At 41.7% G+C, this 18,616-nt stretch overlaps 1 protein-coding gene and 1 pseudogene across 1 annotated transcript in view; one reads left to right on the top strand and one right to left on the bottom strand.

The window, feature by feature from the left end:
- Positions 1–18,616, bottom strand: part of SCP2 (sterol carrier protein 2) — a 103,029-nt gene that overhangs the window by 58,978 nt on the left and 25,435 nt on the right. The window contains exon 7 of the mRNA XM_054573219.1: positions 16,797–16,860. Within this exon, the coding sequence (XP_054429194.1) occupies positions 16,797–16,860 (64 nt within the window). The remainder of the gene's footprint in view (positions 1–16,796; positions 16,861–18,616) is intronic.
- On the top strand, positions 3,710–7,004 carry LOC129069220 (kinesin-like protein KIF2C; annotated as a pseudogene).

Here is an 18,616-nt window from a genome sequence, read left to right as displayed (position 1 = left end):
GACCACATGTGCAGTAACTTTAAAGTAATATAACTACTTGTACATGCACAATAAAAGCCCGCGCTAAGAGTAAAAGCCCTCTAGCCCCTGAGGTCAGGCCCTGCTAGGCTCTACTCTGCTCTGCGTTGGCCTGCTCCCATGTTCCGTGTGGTTTAATAAATCTTCTTTCTCTCACTTTCTGCTATAAACTCTGTGTGTTCAGTTCAATTATCTGTCCACAATCACCAAGAACCTGGTTACCTGTGCCCATCTGTGACAATATCATACATCAAAAATGCATTTAACCTACTGAACAAAATAACTTAGCCTAGCCGTCTTCTACAGAAGGCATATCTCTTGTGTACCACAGTAAAGTCAAAAACGTCCTAAGTCAAACAATCATAATTTGGGGACCATCTGTACTATAATCATAAATGCAGCACTTTCCTGAGTTCTATGAGTCAGTCTAGTGAATTACTGAACCTGATAGGGTCATGGGAACCCCTGAATTTATAGCCAGTTGGTCAAAAGTACAGATGGTCCACAGACCCTACTCACAGCTGGTATCTGACCTGAGAAGGCGGTCTTGTAGAGGACTGAGTCCTTAATTCATGTTTGCATTACTCCAGGTGGTTAGTGCCACAACTGAACTACAGTGCACCCAGATGGTGTCAGACCAGCTGGAGGTTAAAACGGAATACCATTTCTTTTTCCTAAATAATTATAAAATGCTACTTCCTCAAAAGCAAAATGAAATGATTTGCAATTCAGCCAACTTTGTGGTGATGATATTATGCAACTACATTCAATGAAGGCTAATGGAATTCTTAAATAAATATACAAAACCTACAATAAACTATCTGCATTCTTTAAAACACATTTCCTTTCTGATTGTTGAATAAAAGAAATTTACTTCTCTCCCTTTTGGCTCCTCTGAGAAAATAATCTGATGGTTTCAGATACTGCTCTGGTGAAAACAGCAGCAACAGACACCATAAGGGAGTTTCTAAAAGTAAACTTCAACTGGTGTGGAAATTAACAAGCCACTCAAATGTTTAGAAATAAAGCCCTTTCCACTCACATCTACATATGTGTCTGCATCTTTGCCTCCGAGGTTAACTTCGACCACCACCACCTTTCAAAAAATACTTTCTTTGTGACAGATCCTGTGCTAGGCATTGGGGACATAGACACAGTCACTACTAAGTAACTCAGTCCGAATCCATGAAAAATAAATATAATATAATATGATAAATGCCACGACAGAAATGTTATACAGGGTGCCATGGGAGCTCACAGGATGTACATCAAACCCAGACACAAGAGGGAACTTCATCCCAAAGACTAGGCAAATAAGAGGAAGAGAGAATTCCTGACAAAAGGATCAGCACATGCAAAGCCTCTTGAGGTGAGACAGTTCACTGAAGTTAGGGCATGAAGTTTGGGAGGGAATGTGGAGGCAAGGTGAGAAGATAGGGAAGGAGAAATGAATGAGGATCAAATCATGAGAGGACAGTATGTGGTGTTTACATTTTATACTGAAACAATGAGGAACTATTAAAGGATATCAAGCTATGAAGTAACATGATCAGATGGGTATCTCAGCAAGAAAACTGCACTTTTGAAAATGGATAATAAAGAGGCATTACCAAAAAGCAAGAACACCAACTAAGAACTGGACATTAATTACAAAAAGTAATGATAAGAACCTAAAGTATAGAATTAGAAGGGAAAGATGGGAGAAGTGATAAAGTCAAAAGATAGTATGGAGGCAGGATTCTGTATATTCCCAAATCATCTGCAACTCACACGGACACTGAGGAACAAGGCAGAGTCATGGATGACTTCTAGTTTTCTATCTTGAATAGTTAGGTATTGCTATATGTTCTGCCATTCACCATAATGAAGAATGCTGAAAGGAAAACCAGGTTGAGGGGAAATGATATATTTTCTATGACCATGTTGACTCTGAGGCACCTGTGGGACATCAAAGTGATGACAAATAGTAAAGTTATAGACACAGGTTTGAAGACCCAAGTGACATAGGCTATCATTAATAATATACTACTTATCACAGATTCTCATTGCCTTTAATTATTCTTATAATTCATGAGCATGCACTTGAGAATAGTTTCATAATTCAACCTTCTTAGAAATACGTAACAGGTATCTCTGATGACTGGTCAGCAAACACAGAATTCTCTTTCTTTGTTAGCCAAACAAAGCCTAATACAAGAATTTAACACCTGAAATTTCTGAGTCAAACCTAGAAATTCCTCACTGTTTCAAAGAGTTTTAAATGATGATACTGACATCCAGAAATGACATTTGCCTACTCAACATAATTGGGAACTTATAAAATGTAATGGAAGATGACGCAAACAAGGAATTTATTATCTTATTCATTGTTGCATCACTAGCAGCTAAAGCAATGTCTTGCAGATGGTAGACTACTGCATATATAGTGCCGAGTGAATGATATTCCCTTAAAAGAATGCTGTAATGAGTGGATAAGCGAGTGCTTAGTTGGATACCAGGTTAAATTAGAGAAAGACCTGGAGGCTTTGATTCTCTGGAGAAAGTCAAGAACTGCTGTTTGGAGCCTCAAAATCAGGAGACTGCACTGCTGTCAATTCCTCAGTATGTTGGTACAGTTCCTTACTAGTTTCAGAAAATCCCGAGGATTTTTAATGGTTCTCCAAGTTCTATGGACAAGGAAATCAACTCTAGACCATCTTTGTTGACTTAAGACTGCTTATCCTAACTCTACTATTCATTAAGAGCAAAGCTTTACTGAGCATATATTATGCTCCAATACCTTGCTGAATACTAAAGATAAAAGATGAGAGAATCTCAATCTCCAGTCAAGATGGAGGCATAGGTAGGCACTCTTTGCCTTCATGTACAACCATGAGAAGGATCACAACCAATTTCAAAACAAAAAACACCAAGAACTGCCAGAAAATTGCACTGTACAGAAGTCCAAAAACCAAGGATTTAAAGAAGCTATATTCATCCAGATGGGTAGAAGGGGTGGAGACAGGGGGCCAGGGTAGAGAGGAGACACCATGTGATGGTGGTGAGCTGGTGGCAGCCAGTGAAATGGGTGGCCCCACATTTATGTGTGGTGGTAAAAAATCAAGGGGACAAAAAAAATCAGGGGAATGCCTTGTGAGCGAGCGATCTCAGTCTCAAGCCAGACCACACAACCCCAGTTCCAGCACCAGAAAATATAAAGCCTCATGACTTCTGGCTATAAACACCAGTGGGGGTTGGGGCTGCAGAAGAAACTGCCAGTTTCTCAGGAGAGCCCAGAACGCATGCAAACCCACACACTCTGTGAACCACAACCAGGGCAGCATCTGGAGGGTCACCAGTCCCATGGGGAAGTGGGTGAAGTGACTGGAAAAGGGGCAAGTCAGAAATCAGCCAGCAGCAGCACTGTCCCCTCTTCGAATCCTTCCCCACACATGGAGCCACAAAGAGGTGAAGCAGGCTGCCAGCACTGGTGAATACCCAAGGCTCTGCCCCAAACAAAACTTAACAGGTACACTAAGACAGGGAGTCAAAGCAGCTCTACCTACTACACAGACACAGAGAGGCTGCCAAATTGAGGAGACAAAGAAATATGGCCCAAATGAAGGACTAGAACAGAACCCCAGAAAAAGAACTAAGCAATGCAGAGATAGAAAACCTATCAGGTGCAGAGTTCAAAACACTGGGGATCAGAATGCTCAGAAATCTCATTGAGTATGGCAAAAGCGTAAGGGAAGAAATAAAGTCTACACTAAGTGAAATAAAGAAAAACCTATAGGAAACCAACGTTGAAGGGGAAGAAGCCAGGACTCAAATCAATAATTTGTAGAATTATGAAGAAATAAACATTCAGCCAGAACAGAATGAAGAAACAAGAATTCAAAAAAATGAGGACAGTTTAAGAAGACTCTGGGACATCTCCAAAAGGGCCTACATCTGACTCATAAGGATGCCAGAAGGAGAAGAGGAAGAGCAAGAAATTGAAAACTTATCTGAAAAAATAATGAAAGAAAATTTCTCCAATTTGGTGAAGGAAATAGATATACAAATCTAGAAAGCACAGAGAGTCCCAAACAAGCTGGACTAAAAGAGGACCACACCAAGACACATCATAATTAAAATGCCAAAGATTAAATATAAAGAACGAATCTTAAAAGCAGCAAGAGAAAGGCAGAGTTACCTACAAAGGAGTTCCCATAAGACTATCAGCTGATTTCTCAAAAGAAAGTTTGCAGGCAAGAAGAGACTGGCAAGAAACATGCAAAGTGATGAAAAGCAAGGACCTACAACCCAGATTACTCTATCCAGCAAAGCTATCATTTAGCATGGAAGGGCAGATAAAATGCTTCCCAGACAAGGTAAAGCTAAAGTTCATCATCATGAAGCCCTATTATATGAAATGTTAAAGGGTCTTATTTAAGAAAAAGAGGAAGATCAAAACTATGAACATTAAAATGACAACAAACTCACAGCTATCAACAACTGAATCTAAAAAATAAAAATAAAAACAAAACCAAACTAAGCAAACAACTAGAACAGGAACAGACTCATAGATATGGAGATCATTTGGAGGGTTATCAACTGGGAGGATGAAAGGGGAGAATGGGGGAAAAGGTACAGGAATTTAGAAGCATAATTGTGTAAGTACAAAATAGACAGGGGGATGTTAAGAACAGGATAGGAAATGAAGAAGCCGAAGAACTTATATGCACGACCCATGGACATGAACTAAGGAGAGGGGATCACTGGAGGGAAGGGAAACTGGGAGGTTTACACAGTGTCAAAACTTCGTAGGTTTAGTAGAGTTGTTGATTCTTGCCATTTGGTGTTTTTTTTCTGGCACTTCTCCGTACTGCTCAAAGGACTCGTCACTTCAGACCCGCTTGTTCCCTGTCTCAACACTACGATCCAATGCAGTAATGGCTTAACTCACAGTGCCAATGTAAGGATTGTGGACTTGGAGAAAGGCTGTGTTTCAGTGGAATGGACAGAAGGAGGTGCCACAAAGAGCAAAGAGACTTATTTTGATGATATGGCCACAATAAACCCAGAGCTCTTACAGCTTCTTCCCTTATACCCGAAGGAAAACCTGCCCCTGCAGGTGAATATAATGAGACAAAAACGCAGACCAGACAATTCCAAGATTCCCGCTCCAAAGGAAGGTCTCCGAAGCCATTCCACTCGCATGTCCACTCTCTGAGGTTCTCATCCCAACTCAAGAGAACGATATAGAGGTGGAGCTGCCTGCACCTGCAAATCCCTACAAGCACATTTCAGTTCCTATGGACCCCCAGCCTAGGGACACCTGCCCTGAAGTGGCTGAATTACTATTTTCGATGGTCAGCGAGGAAGTGGAAGAGCAAGTCCATTCCATCCAAGGCAGCTCTGCTACAAACCCTGTGAACTCAGTTCAGAGGAACTCATGTACTGTGAAGGAAATGGAAAAAATGAAGAACAAACGAGAAGAGGACCCAGAACTCTGACATGAGAATAAATTGAGTTCAGGGATATGACAACAGCTTTCAAACTGTGAATTTGCCCAGATGATTACAGAATTTCAGGCTAGTTTAGACCATCATCCACTTACTATGACTGAGACTATCAAAGAGCACAGGATATGAGTATGTGTTAGGAAACGCTCACTGAATACACAATTGGCCTAGAAATAAATAGATGTGATTTCTGTTCCTAGCAAGTGTCTGCTCTTCATACATGAGCCCAAGTTAAAAGTGGACTTAACAGTATCTGGAGAACCAGGCATTCTGCTTTTGCTTTGCATTTGATGAAACAGCTTCAAATGAAGTCGTCTGCAGGTCACAGCAAGGCCACTAGTACACACAGTTTTCCAAGGTGAAAAGCAACCTGTTTTGCGTATGGTCAGACAGGAAGTGGTAAGACACATACTATGAGCAGAAACCTCTCTGGGAAAGCCCAGAATGCTTCCAAAGGGATCTATACGATGACCTCCCATGACATCTTACTCCTGAAGAATCAGCTCCATTACTAGAACCTGGGCCTGGAAGTCTATGTGACATTCTTTGAGATTTATAATGGGAAGCTGTTTGACCTGCTCAACAAGAAGGCCAAGCTGCGTGTTCAGGAAGCGGCACGTGCACGGGCTGGGACTGCAGCAGCACCTGGTTAACTGTGCTAACGATGTCATCGTGATGATCAACGTAGGAAGTGCCTGCAGGACCTCTGGGCAGACATTTGCCAACTGCAGCTCTCCCTGCTCCCGTGCCTGCTTCCAGGTTCTTTTTTGAGCCAAAGGGAGAGTGCATGGCAAGTTCTCTTTGGTGGATCTGGCAGAGAACGAATGAGGTGTGGACACTTCCAGTTCTGACCAGCAGACCCACATGGAAGGCACAGAAATGAACAAAAGTCTCTGGCTCTGAAGGAGTGCATCAGGGCCCTAGGATAGAACAAGGCTCACACCCCATTCTGCAAGAGCAAGCTGACACAAGTGCTACGGGACTCCTTTATTGGGGAGAACTCAAGGACCTGTATGATTGCCATGATCTCACAAGGCATAAGCTGTGAATATACTTTAAACACACTAAGACAGGGTCAAGGAGCTGAGCCCCTACAGTAGGCCCAGTGGGGAGCAGCCAACTCAGATGGAAATACAAGAGACAGAAGCCAGCTCTAATGGATCCCTGACTGTAGACAATTTTTCCAAGGAAGAGGAACTGTCTTCCCAGATGTCAAGCTTTTATGAAGCCATGACCCAGATCAGGGAGCTGGAGGAGAGGGCCATAGAAGAGTTGAAGGAGATTATACAGCAAGGCCCAGGCTGGCTTCAAGTCTCTGAGATGACTGAATAGCCAGACTCGGACCTGGAGACCTTTGTGAACAAGGCAGAGTCTGCCCTGACCCAGAAAGCCAAGCACTTCTCAGCCCTGCAAGATATCATCAAGACCTTGCTCCTGGCCATGCAGCTGGAAGAGCAGGCCAGCAAACAAATAAGCAGCAAGAAATGGCCCCAGTGACGATGGCAAATAAAAATGTTTGGTTTCACACCAGCCTTTTCACCACCTAACCCCTCCCCAGTGAATTTTGGACTCACGTTCTGAGCTGGAACAGGTTTTAATAAATGCCAAGCATTGGGGCATCAGCGCCAGGGCAGATGGGGAGGGTATCAGAGTGACAGGGACACTCCTTTTCCTCAATTGTAGCCTTGAAGGGAGCAAGGATGGGAGAATGGGACTTTTAGCTATCCTGCATGGCTCTTCTCTCCCAGTGGGGTAGCCTTGTTTGCATAGAGTTTCCCCTTGGTCAGCATTCTGCCTGTGTGGACTGGCTGCAGGTAGAGGGCTGCTGGGGTTGTCCTGGCTCTGGGGACGGGGAAGAAGCCTTTAGTCCAGCTCTGTTTGCTGTAGCCTGCCACCCACACCCTTGGTCTGGCCACTAATGTCTTGTACTTTGTTTTTTGAGGTCCAAGAAGATCCCTGCTGTTTTCTGTTTTGTGTTTATCCGTTGTGTCTAACAATAAAGAAAGGGGAAAAATTTTAAAAAAAAAAAATGGGAATTCACTAAAACTCTCCCAATACCATTATATATTTCACAAACTACCCTTAGATCTAGAGCATAGAATTCGGTATTCAGTATTAATTAGGTATGCTCCAAATTAAAACATCAATACAAAATTAGAATAAGAACTAGCAGCAGCACGAAGTACTAGAAATATGTAGTAATAATCTACTTATGGTATAAAATGCTCCTTGTCATGGTCTTATGTTTATTAAATATGGCAAAATTTGTTTAATAATTCAGAAACAATTTACTAAGCAGCTGTTATGTTCCAAGCTCTGTGGTAAGCATTAAAGATAACGGATGACTCTTTTACTCAGATATTATAACCTAGGAGAAGGAAAAATATAAACATTATTTTGCCACTGATCCTGAGCAAATTACCTAATTTCTGTAAGCCTCGTTTTCTTTATCTATGAGAATAAAAATATCTATTTTATAGGGTCCTTGAGAGGATTAAATGAATATGTACATAAAAGCACCAAGCAGTGACACAGGGTTGGCATTTAATAAAGCTAGCTTTTCTTCTTTTATTGGCTGGTGGTATTGCCTAGTTATGTGACACTAATTCAATTGTCAGTGAACCAATTTTATTTGGCAACCATTAAGTACATGCTATGCACCAGACACTGTGCTAGGCTCTTGAGAATTCAAAGATTAATGATCTGTAACACACATGATGTAATTTTACTTCAGATTATTTTTTAGGATATAAATAACCATATTACTTAACCAGAGTAAAAGTTAATGACACTAGCATAATTAAAATGCATTATTAAAATAATGTAGTTAATTTCATATAAAATAATTTAAATGCTACTAATACGCATTTTACAAATATTTTAGTTGCTCAAAACAAACTAAGAAAAGTTTTAAGGAATGGCTTAAAATAGTGACTGGTTATTTCCAACTAAAATTATTACAATAAATTTTATTTACTAGAGGGGCAATGTATAACCAAGTACATCTTTTAATACCAACCACTAACATTCTTTCTTAAAAGAGTCATTAAGCTTAAGTGGTCTTCTAAATACAAACTGACCAAAAACTAAAATAAAAAGAAGTCAGCCCTGGCTGGTGTGGCTCAGTGGACTGAGTGCTGGCCTGCAAACTAAAAAGTCACTGGTTTGATTCCCAGTCAGGGCACATGTCTGGGTTGCAGGCCAGATCCCCAGTTGGGAGCGTGGGAGAGGTAACCAATATATCTCTCAAACACTGATGTTTCTCTTCCTCTGTTTTTTCCTTCCTTTCCCTCTCTCTAAAAGTAAATAAATAAAATCTTTTCAAAAATCAACCAAATGTATTAAGGTGTGGAAATGCTAAATAAACACACTTAAAAAAAAAAGAAGTCAAAAGGGTTCAAGTGTTTAATAAGAAAAAGAATACATAGGGAATACAGTCAATAATATTGTAATAACTATGTATGGTGCCAGGTAGGTACTTGAAATACTGGGAAATCACTTTTCCTCTCCTCCTGTAGAGAGGCTATGATTGTATAGCCTCTATGCTGAACACCTGAAACTAATACAAAATAATACTGAATGTAAACAGCAATTGAAAAATAACATTAAAAAGTAAAAAATTTTGCTTAATATCTTTGAGGTCTTGCATTAGCTATTTTTTTTTTTTAAGATCTTTATTTATTTTTAGAGAGACAGGAAGGAAGGGAGAAAGAGAGAGGGAGAAACATTGATGTGTGGTTGCCTCTCACACACCTCCAACAGGGGACCTGGCCCGCAACCCAGGCATGTGCTCTGATTGGGATCCAACCAGCAACCCTTGGTTTGCAGGCCAGCACGCAATCCATTGAAGCATACCGCCAGGGCAACTTTTTTAAAAAAATTATTGTTTATGCTGTTACAGTTGTTCCCGATTTTTCTCCCTTTTCCCACCTCCTCCCAACCCCACCCTTTCCCCTGTCCAAGTCAGTCCCCATATTGTCGCCTGTATCCATGGGTTGTGCATGTATGTTCTTTGGTTAATCCCTCCACCATCTCTCATCCCGTCTAACCCCACCCTACCTCCTTTCCAGCAGCTGTCAGTCTGTTTAATATATCTAAGCATCTGTTACTATTTTGTTGATTAGTTTATTGTGTTCATTAGATTCCACATATAAGTGAGATCATGTGGTATTTTTCTTTCACTAATTGGCTTAATTCACTTAGCATAGTTTTCCCCAGGTCCATTCCATGCTGTTGCAAAATGGAAGTTTCTTCTTTTTTCACTGCTGCGTAATATTTCATTGTGTAAATGTACCACAGCTTTTTAATCCACTCATTATATTAGCTTTTCTTTTTTTTTAATTAATTTATTTACTTTTTAAATACATTTGTCTCTGCCTTCCCCCCACCTCTTTCCCTTGCCCCCTCCCACGTCCCCTCCCTCAGCTCTTCCCCTTTCGTTTTGTCCATGAGTCCTTGCTATCTGTTCCTTGACTTTCCCCTTCCCTTCCCTTTCCCTGCATCCCCCTTCCCCCTTGTCTCTGTTGATTTCTTTTCCTTTCAGTGTTGCTGGTCATATTTTCCTTGCTTCTTTGCATTGTTGGTTAGGTTCCGCTTATAGGTGAGATCATATGGTATTTGTCTTTCGCCCCCTGGCTTATTTCGCTTAGCATGATGCTCTCCAGTTCCATCCATGCTGTCGCAAAGTTTAGTACTTCTTTTTTTCTTTCTGCTGCGTAGTATTCCATTGTGTATATGTACCATCATTTTTTGATCCAGTCATCTACTGATGGGCATTTAGGTTGCTTCCAACACTTGGCTATTGTAAATTGTGCTGCTATGAACATTGGAGTGCATAGGTTCTTTTGTATTGGCGTTTTGGTGTTCTCAGGGTATAGTCCCAGCAGGGGAATCGCTGGATCAAAAGGCAGTTCCATTTTCAGCTTTCTGAGGAAATTCCACACTGCTTTCCATAGTGGCTGCACCAGTCTGCATTCCCACCAACAGTGGACTAGAGTTCCCTTTTCTCCACAGCCTCGCCAGCACCTGTTGTTTGTGGATCTGTTTATGATGGCCATTCTGACCGGTGTGAGGTGATACCTCATGGTGGTTTTGATCTGCATTTCTCTGATGGCTAGTGATGCAGAGCATCCTTTCAAATGCTTCTGGGCCCTCTGTATCTCCTCCTTAGAAAAGCATCTGCCCAGGTCCTTTGCCCATTTTTTGATTGGATCGTTTGTCTTCTTGGAGTGGAGTCGAGTGAGTTCTTTGTATATCTTGGAGATCAAACCTCTATCTGATGTATCATTAGCAAATATATTTTCCCAAATGGTTGGCTCCCTTTTCATTTTGCTGATGTTTTTTTTAGCCGTGCAGAAGCTTCTTATTTTAATGAGGTCCCACTTGTTTATTCTTTCCTTTATGTCCCTTGCTTTAGGAGACATATCAGTGAAAAAATTGCTGCGTGGGATATCTGAGAGTTTCCTGCCAATGTTCTCCTCTAGGACTTTGATGGTGTTGCGACTTATATTTAAGTCTTTTATCCATCTTGAGTTTATTTTTGTGTATGGTGTCAGCTGATGATCCAATTTCAATTTTTTGCATGTAGCCATCCAGCTCTCCCAACACCATTTGTTGAAGAGGCTGTTATTGCCCCATTTTATGCTTCTGCCCCCTTTGTCGAATATTAGATGTCCATAGAGACCTGGGCTTATTTCTGGGCTTTCTATTCTGTTCCACTGGTCTATGGGTCTGTTCTTGTGCCAGTACCAGATTGTTTTGAGTATAGTGGCTTTGTAGTAGAGTTTGATGTCCGGTATTGTGATCCCTCCTACTTTGTGTTTCTTTCTCAAAATTCCTGCGGCTATTCGAGGTCGTTTATGGTTCCATATAAATTTTTGAAATGTCTGTTCTATTTCTGTGAAATACGTCATTGGTATCTCAATAGGGATTGCGTTGAATCTATAAATTGCTTTTGGTAGTATGGACATTTTAAGGATATTAATTCTTCCAATCCATGTGCACGGTATATGCTTCCATTTATTTGTGTCTTCCTTAATTTCTTTTTTCAATGTTGTATAGTTTCATGCATACAGGTCTTTTGTGTCTTTGGTTAAATTTATCCCTAGGTACTTTATCTTTTTTCGTGCTATATCGAATGGTATATTTTTCCTGATTTCTTCTTCTTCTATTGCATTGCTGGTGTACAAAAACGCCTTTGATTTCTGAATGTTGACTTTGTATCCTGCTGTTTTGCCAAATTCACTTATTAGGTTGAGGAGTTTTTTGGTAGAGTCTACAGGGTTCTCTATGTACACTATCATGTCATCTGCAAACAATGATAGTTTTACTTCCTCCTTTCCTATTTGGATGCCTTTTATCTCTTTCTCTTCTCTGACCGCTGTGGCTAGGACTTCCAATACGATGTTGAAAAGAAGCGGTGAGAGCGGACATCCTTGTCGTGTTCCCAATCTTAGTGGGAAAGCTTTCAGTTTTTGCCCGTTGAGTATGATATTGGCTGTAGGTTTTTCATATATGGCCTTTATTACGTTGAGGAATGCCCCATTTATTCCCATTTTGCTGAGTGTTTTGATCATAAATGGGTGCTGTACCTTGTCAAATGCTTTTTCTGCATCTATCGAGATGATCATGTGGTTTTTGTCTTTTCTTTGATTTATGTGGTGTATCACGTTTACTGATTTGAGTATATTGAACCATCCCTGCAGCCCTGGGATGAATCCCACTTGATCGTGATGGATAATCTTTTTAATGTATTGCTGGATGCGGTTTGCCAATATTTTGTTGAGGATTTTAGCATCTATGTTCATCAGCGAAATTGGCCTGTAGTTTTCTTTCTTTGTAGGGTCTTTATCTGGTTTTGGGATCAGGGTGATGCTGGCCTCATAGAAGGAGTCTGGCAGTCTTCCCTCCTCTTGGATTTTTTGGAATGGTCTGAGAAGGACAGGGGTTAGCTCTTCCTTAAATGTTTTGTAAAATTCTCCTGGGAAACCGTCTGGCCCTGGGCTTTTGTGTGCTGGGAGTTTCTTGATGACTGCTTCAATTTCCCCAACTGTTATCGGTCTGTTCAAGCTTTCTGTTTCTTCCTCCTTCAGTGTTGGAAGATTATACTTTTCTAAAAATTTGTCCATTTCATCAAGATTTTCAAATTTCTTGGCATATAATTGTTCATAATAGTTTCTGATAATCATTTGTATTTCTGTGGTATCAGTTGTTATTTCTCCTCTTTCATTTCTGATATTATTAATTTGGGTCCTCTCCCTTTTTTCTTGATGAGTCTGCTTAAAGGTTTGTCAACTTTATGAATCTTTTCAAAGAACCAGCTTCTGGATTGGTTGATCCTCTGAATTGTTCTTTTTGTCTCTATGTCATTCAGTTCTGCTCTAATCTTGACTATTTCCTTCCTTCTACTTGCTCTGGGATTTATTTGTTGTTGTTTCTCCAGTTCTTCAAGTTGTAGTGTTAGGTCTTTTATTTGAAATGTTTCTATCTTTTTAAGGTAAGCCTGTATTGCTATGAACTTCCCTCTCAGGACCGCCTTTGCTGTGTCCCATAGGTTTTGGACAGTTGTCTGTTCATTTTCATTTGTTTCCAGAAATTTTTTGATTTCTTCTCTTATCTCATTATTGACCCATTCATTGTTTAATAGTGTACTGTTCAGTCTCCATGAGTTTCCAAGTTTTTGAAGTTTCTCTTTGAGTTTGATTTCGAGTTTCAAGGCCTTGTGGTCTGAGAAAAAGTTTGGTATTATTTCAATTTTCCTGAATTTACTGAGGCTTGCTTTGTGTCCTATCATGTGGTCTATCTTTGAAAAACTGCCATGAGCATTTGAAAAGAATGTGTATTTTTCTTCTTTGGGATGTAAGATTCTATATATGTCAGTTAAGTCTCTTTGATTCAGTGTTTCATTCAGCGCCACGATATGTTTATTAATGTTTTGTTTGGAAGATCTGTCCATTTTTGACAGTGGGGTGTTGAAATCCCCTACTATCAGTGTGTTGCTATCTATATCTTTTTTGAAGTCATCCAACAATTTCCTTATAAACTTGGGGGCTCCTATATTGGGAGCATATAAGTTTACAATGTTGATGTCTTCTTGATAGATTCTTCCTTTAAGTATGATAAAGTGCCCCTCTGGGTCTCTCTTTATGGCCTTTGCTTTGAAATCTACTTTGTCTGATACAAGTATGGCAACGCCAGCCTTTTTCTCATGTCCATTTGCTTGGAATATTATTTTCCATCCCTTTACTTTCAATCTGTGTAGGTCTTTTGCTCTGAGGTGGGTCTCTTGTAGGCAGCATATGTGTGGGTCATGTTTTCTTATCCATTCAGCTACCCTGTGTCTTTTGATTGGGGCATTTAGTCCATTCACATTGAGAGATATTACTGATAGAAACTTACTCATCTTTTCTCTTTGTACTTGTGTTCCTCTCTGTCTCATTCTTTTCCTTCATCTGCTTAAACCAGTCCCCTTAGCATATCTTGGAGTGCTGGTTTGGTAGAGATGTATTCTTTTAGCTTTCTTTTGTCTGGGAAACTCCGTATTTCTCCTTCTATTTTAATGGAGAGCCTAGCTGGGTAGAGCAGCCTTGGCTGTAGGCCCTTGCTTTTCATGGCTTGGAATATTTGTTGCCATTCCCTTCTGGCTTGTAGTGTTTCTGTTGAGAAGTCAGCTCCTAGGCGTATCGGGGCCCCCTTGTATGTTACTTTCTCCTTCTCCCTTGCTGCCTTGAGGATTCTCTCTTTGTCTTTGACATTTGCCATTTTAATGATGATGTGTCTTGGAGTGGACCTCCTTGGGTCCTTCTTGAGTGGGGTCCTCTGTGCCTCCTGGATCCATGAGAGCCTTTCTCTCCTCAAATTAGGGAAATTTTCCATCATTACTTTTTCGAGGAGGTTCTCTATTCCTTGCTCCTCTTCTTCTCCTTCTGGTATCCCTATTATACGGATATTATTGCGTTTCAGGTTGCCCTGCATTTCCCTAAATGCTTCTTCATTCTTTTTGAGCCGTTTTTCCATTTCTTGTTCTTTCTGGGAGCTTTTTTCTACCTTGTCCTCCATCTCACTGATTCGATCCTCAGCTTCATCCAGCCTGCTTTGGATTCCTTCTACTGTGTTCTTCAATTCAGAAATGGTATTCTTCATATCCTCTTGTGTCTTCTTGATAGTTTCTATGTCCTTTTCCAGGCTGATATAGTTTGCTGTAAGATCCTGATAGTTTCTCTGCAGTTTCTCATAGTTATCTTTGAGCTGGCTGAGCTCATTGAGCTTCTTTAGAACCATTGTTTTAAATTCCATATCTGATAGTTCCCTTGCCTCTATTTCATTTAGCTCTCTGTGTGGGGAGTCCCCTTTTCCACTCATTTGGGGGGAACGTCTTTTTCTTCCCATTTTTGTGAGAGTCTGTTAAGTATTTTTGTCCTTTACTTTTCTTTCTGGGCTTGCCTCTGATGATGTCAGTTGTTGACCCTATAGGGCCTTGGGTTGTTTGTTTGAGCCTTTCAGGAGTCTAATGCCTGTGTCTGACTCCTGCTTGGAGCAGCTCTGTGACCCCTTCGATCAGGGCTGGGCTATTTTTGGGGATCTCTCTGCGCTCTCAGGAGAGCTCCTTGAGCGCGTTCCCAGTGCGGCAGGGTCCCCCACCTGCCTGGGCTCGCATCTGTTTGCCCCAGACCAGGGGGCTTATTCGCGACCTCCCGTGCTCATCTGGCCTCCCTGGCACGCGAGCTTCGTGGCACTGGTCAGTTTAGGGTCTTCTATTGTGTGTTTTCCCCGCTTTTGGCTCTTTGGGTGCGTTGCTTGCCCTCGCCAAATGGGGACTACGGAAATGGGAGGAAATCAGCTCTAGGACTCTCCGGTTAATCCTGTTTCTGGTCTCTCCTCCAGGGACTCTGGGCAGCTCTACTTATTTTGTGGGCAGCTCTACTTATTTTGTGGGCTGCTCCGCAATCGCGGCGGGTAGGTCAATTTATGCCTGCCCTTGCCCCTCTGTGCAATCCCTCGCAGGCCGTATGGGTGCCAGTCTGTGTGAGGCCTTGCCGGCAGGTGCAAGCGTTCGCCAGCCCGCGTGGGTCACACACACACTCGCCAACCCTCGCCAGTCACTGGGCGCAAGTGTGCGCGCCTGCTCTGGGTGTTTTGGGGGTGTCTATGTTTGCTTTTCGGCTTTTGGCTCTTTGGGGGTGTGGCCTCTTCCCGTGCAATGGAGACTTCGGCAAGGAGAAGGAGTCAGGACTCCCCGGTTCCTCCTCCCGTTCTTTCCCCAATGCCTCCGTTTCTAGTCTCCCCTCAGGGGCCTCTGGGCAGTTCTGTGACCCCTTCAGCCGAGGATCCAACCCCTGTGCGGACTGCGTTTCAATCGCAGGCAGTCTGGTTGATGCGCGCCCCGCTTCTGCCTCTTTGGGGTCGCGCCTTTCCAGCCCACAATGGAGACTACCGAACGTGGAGGGAGTCGGGACTCCCCGGTTCCTCCTCCCGTTCTTTCCCCAATGCCTCCGTCTCCAGTCTCTCCTCAAGGCTCTCCCAGCCAGTCTGCACTCAGCCCAGTAGCTCACAGGCGTACAAGCTGTGTGCGGAGCGCACAAAAGGCAGGTTAATTGATTCCCTTATGCCTGAGCGAGATGGTAGCTGCAGAGTGGGAAGTGCGTTATCACCCGGGCTCCACCGGCCGCAGTGTCAGTTCTCTTCACAAAGTTTTCCTCACCAGTCTTTTCCCAGGCACCAGCCCACCCTGCTGCCGCCTCTACCCAGCGATCAAGGAGGGTGGCTGCCACTGCCACTTTTGCGTTTGCCCTTTAGATGTCTTTTTGCATCCCCAGCCACCTGTCTCTGGCAGAGAGCGCCCCTAAGCTTTTTGGGGTTGCGTTTTGTCTGTATTTTCTCGGCTTTAGCTGCTGTAGTTTAGGGGTTCCTGTTTATGATTCAGACCCCGTTCTTCTCGGGGGACGCTAACTGGCCGTTTCAATGTCCCTCTGGTGCCAGTGCCCGTGCGCACCCAGCCCACCCTCTCGAGCCTCCACCGCAATTCTCACCCGTTGGGATGTGTGAGAGTCGAATCCACTGTCCGCGGCACCAAGGCTCCTCTCCCACTATCGCTCCACTGCTTTCCAGGTGATTACTCCATTATTTAGTTGCAATTCCAGTTTGGTTTTGGGAGGAGGTCAGCATGACTCCCTTTCACTCCTCCGCCATTTTTTTCTATCTCCCCTATATTAGCTTTTCAAGTATTCAAGATGCATCATATAAAGCAGGATAGCCCACACCTTCACTATTTCATAGATCTGAAATACTTACGGGTTATTAATCGAATGTTTATGATTTTTCCATCCAATTTTTGCGAAGTGTTCAACTTTTGTTCCTGTAGAGAAAGGAAATATCTATTCATGAGTTAATGTTTTTTGGCTGCTTGTTAACAAATATTGCAATGGTACTCAGTGTTCTACTACATATTTCCACATTTTCCCTTGCACAGATATCAGTACTGAAGATGTCAACATTGATCCTTCAACAAATATTTGTTAATTATTAAACCTGGGTATATTTACTGAATTGAATCAACTAATAGGCATACAGGGTGGGGCAAAAGTAGGTTTACAGTTGTTTGTATGGAAAACAATACAATAGTTAATAAATAATAATACAAGAATAAATTCTATGTTTTGTGTACTCAAAATTGTAAACCTACTTTTGCCCCATCCTGTATAATATGAAAATAGTTCAAACTGGCCAATTCTACCTAATAGAACTAGGATCCAACTTCAAAAACTAGGAAATATAGACTGGGACCACAGTGATTCTAAGGCAAGAAAAAAACTGCCAGCAATTCTTGAAGAAGTCTGCCAAAACATCCTCATGCCCCTTGAGTAAGGGAATAAGGTAGACTGCATCCACAGTGGTGATCTCGTATCAGTAAGAGTGGTGATCAGAAGGCAGCCAATATGGGTTCACAAACAAGCCACACCATGTTAATATTTTTTATTAGACCGATTGGAAGATAAAATGAAATATGGTATCTGGATACCAGCAAGAAAATGAAATTTTCAGGACATCTTTTGGGACAAGGTAAGGAAATACTGTAGTGCGGATTTTGGTTTTTTCTTTTATTTTTTCAGGGGTTTTTTTGGTATTGCTGAAAATACAAGGGGTCTTCCGTAAAGCTGAGATAATACTGGATTAATCAAAATTTAACAGATGTCTTCACAGCAAGACACTCAGAGACTCTACTATTGCATATGTATTATGACTGTCCAATAGGGAGTTAAAGTACAATATGAAGCATTTCCCAACTTAACTGACTCACATTATAGAGCATCTTATAAGCTTAATGTCCCATGGAACACACACAATAGGTTGTTGTTGACTAATGCATTAACCTAGAAAAAAATATCTAGCGCTAACTAACCTTTAAGCTGATACAATAAGTGGATAAATGAGTGTCTGGTTAGATACCATGTTAAAGAAGAGAAAGACTTAGAAGCTTTGATTCTTTGGGGAAAACCAAGAGCTTCTCTGGTTAACATTTCTATCAAAAACTGGATTAGAAAACAAAGGCACTCTCACCAAACCTGAAGGTGGGAGGGGCTGCTATAATGTTGGATCCAAATAGTCTTCAACAAAGTTAATCAATGCAATGAATCAGAATATAATTAATTAAACACCCAATTTTATTCATGGATGCCACTCCCCAAAAAAAATCTGGAAAAAGTAGCAACAGCTATGAGAAAGGCTCAGAGGTTCTGCTTGATCACAAGCTCAACAGTTTAACAGTGTGATGTAACAACCAAAAAAACTTACATGCAATCACAGCACAGTAAATCAGACTGTTGACAATGGGTTATAAAATAAGTCTATTAAGAAATATTTAACGAGAACTTCCAGCCAAGATGGAGGCAAAGGTAGATACACCTTTGTCTCCTCTCACAACCAAAAGAAGGATAACAACAAATTTAAAAACAAAAAATAACCAGACTGCCAGAAAATCGAACTGTATGGAAGTCCGACAACCAAGGAGCTAAACAAGAAACATTCACCCAGACTGGTAGGAGGGGAGGAGACAAGCAGCCTGCGGGGAGAGGACACGCAGCAAGGTAAAGGCAAGATAAATGTGGCAGTCC

The sequence above is a fragment of the Pteronotus mesoamericanus genome, unplaced genomic scaffold (genome assembly GCF_021234165.1).
Source record: "Pteronotus mesoamericanus isolate MK-2021 breed Mesoamerican mustached bat unplaced genomic scaffold, CSHL_Meso_final contig_105, whole genome shotgun sequence".
Lineage (NCBI taxonomy): Eukaryota > Metazoa > Chordata > Mammalia > Chiroptera > Mormoopidae > Pteronotus > Pteronotus mesoamericanus.
This window is presented reverse-complemented; position numbering and strand designations above follow the sequence as displayed.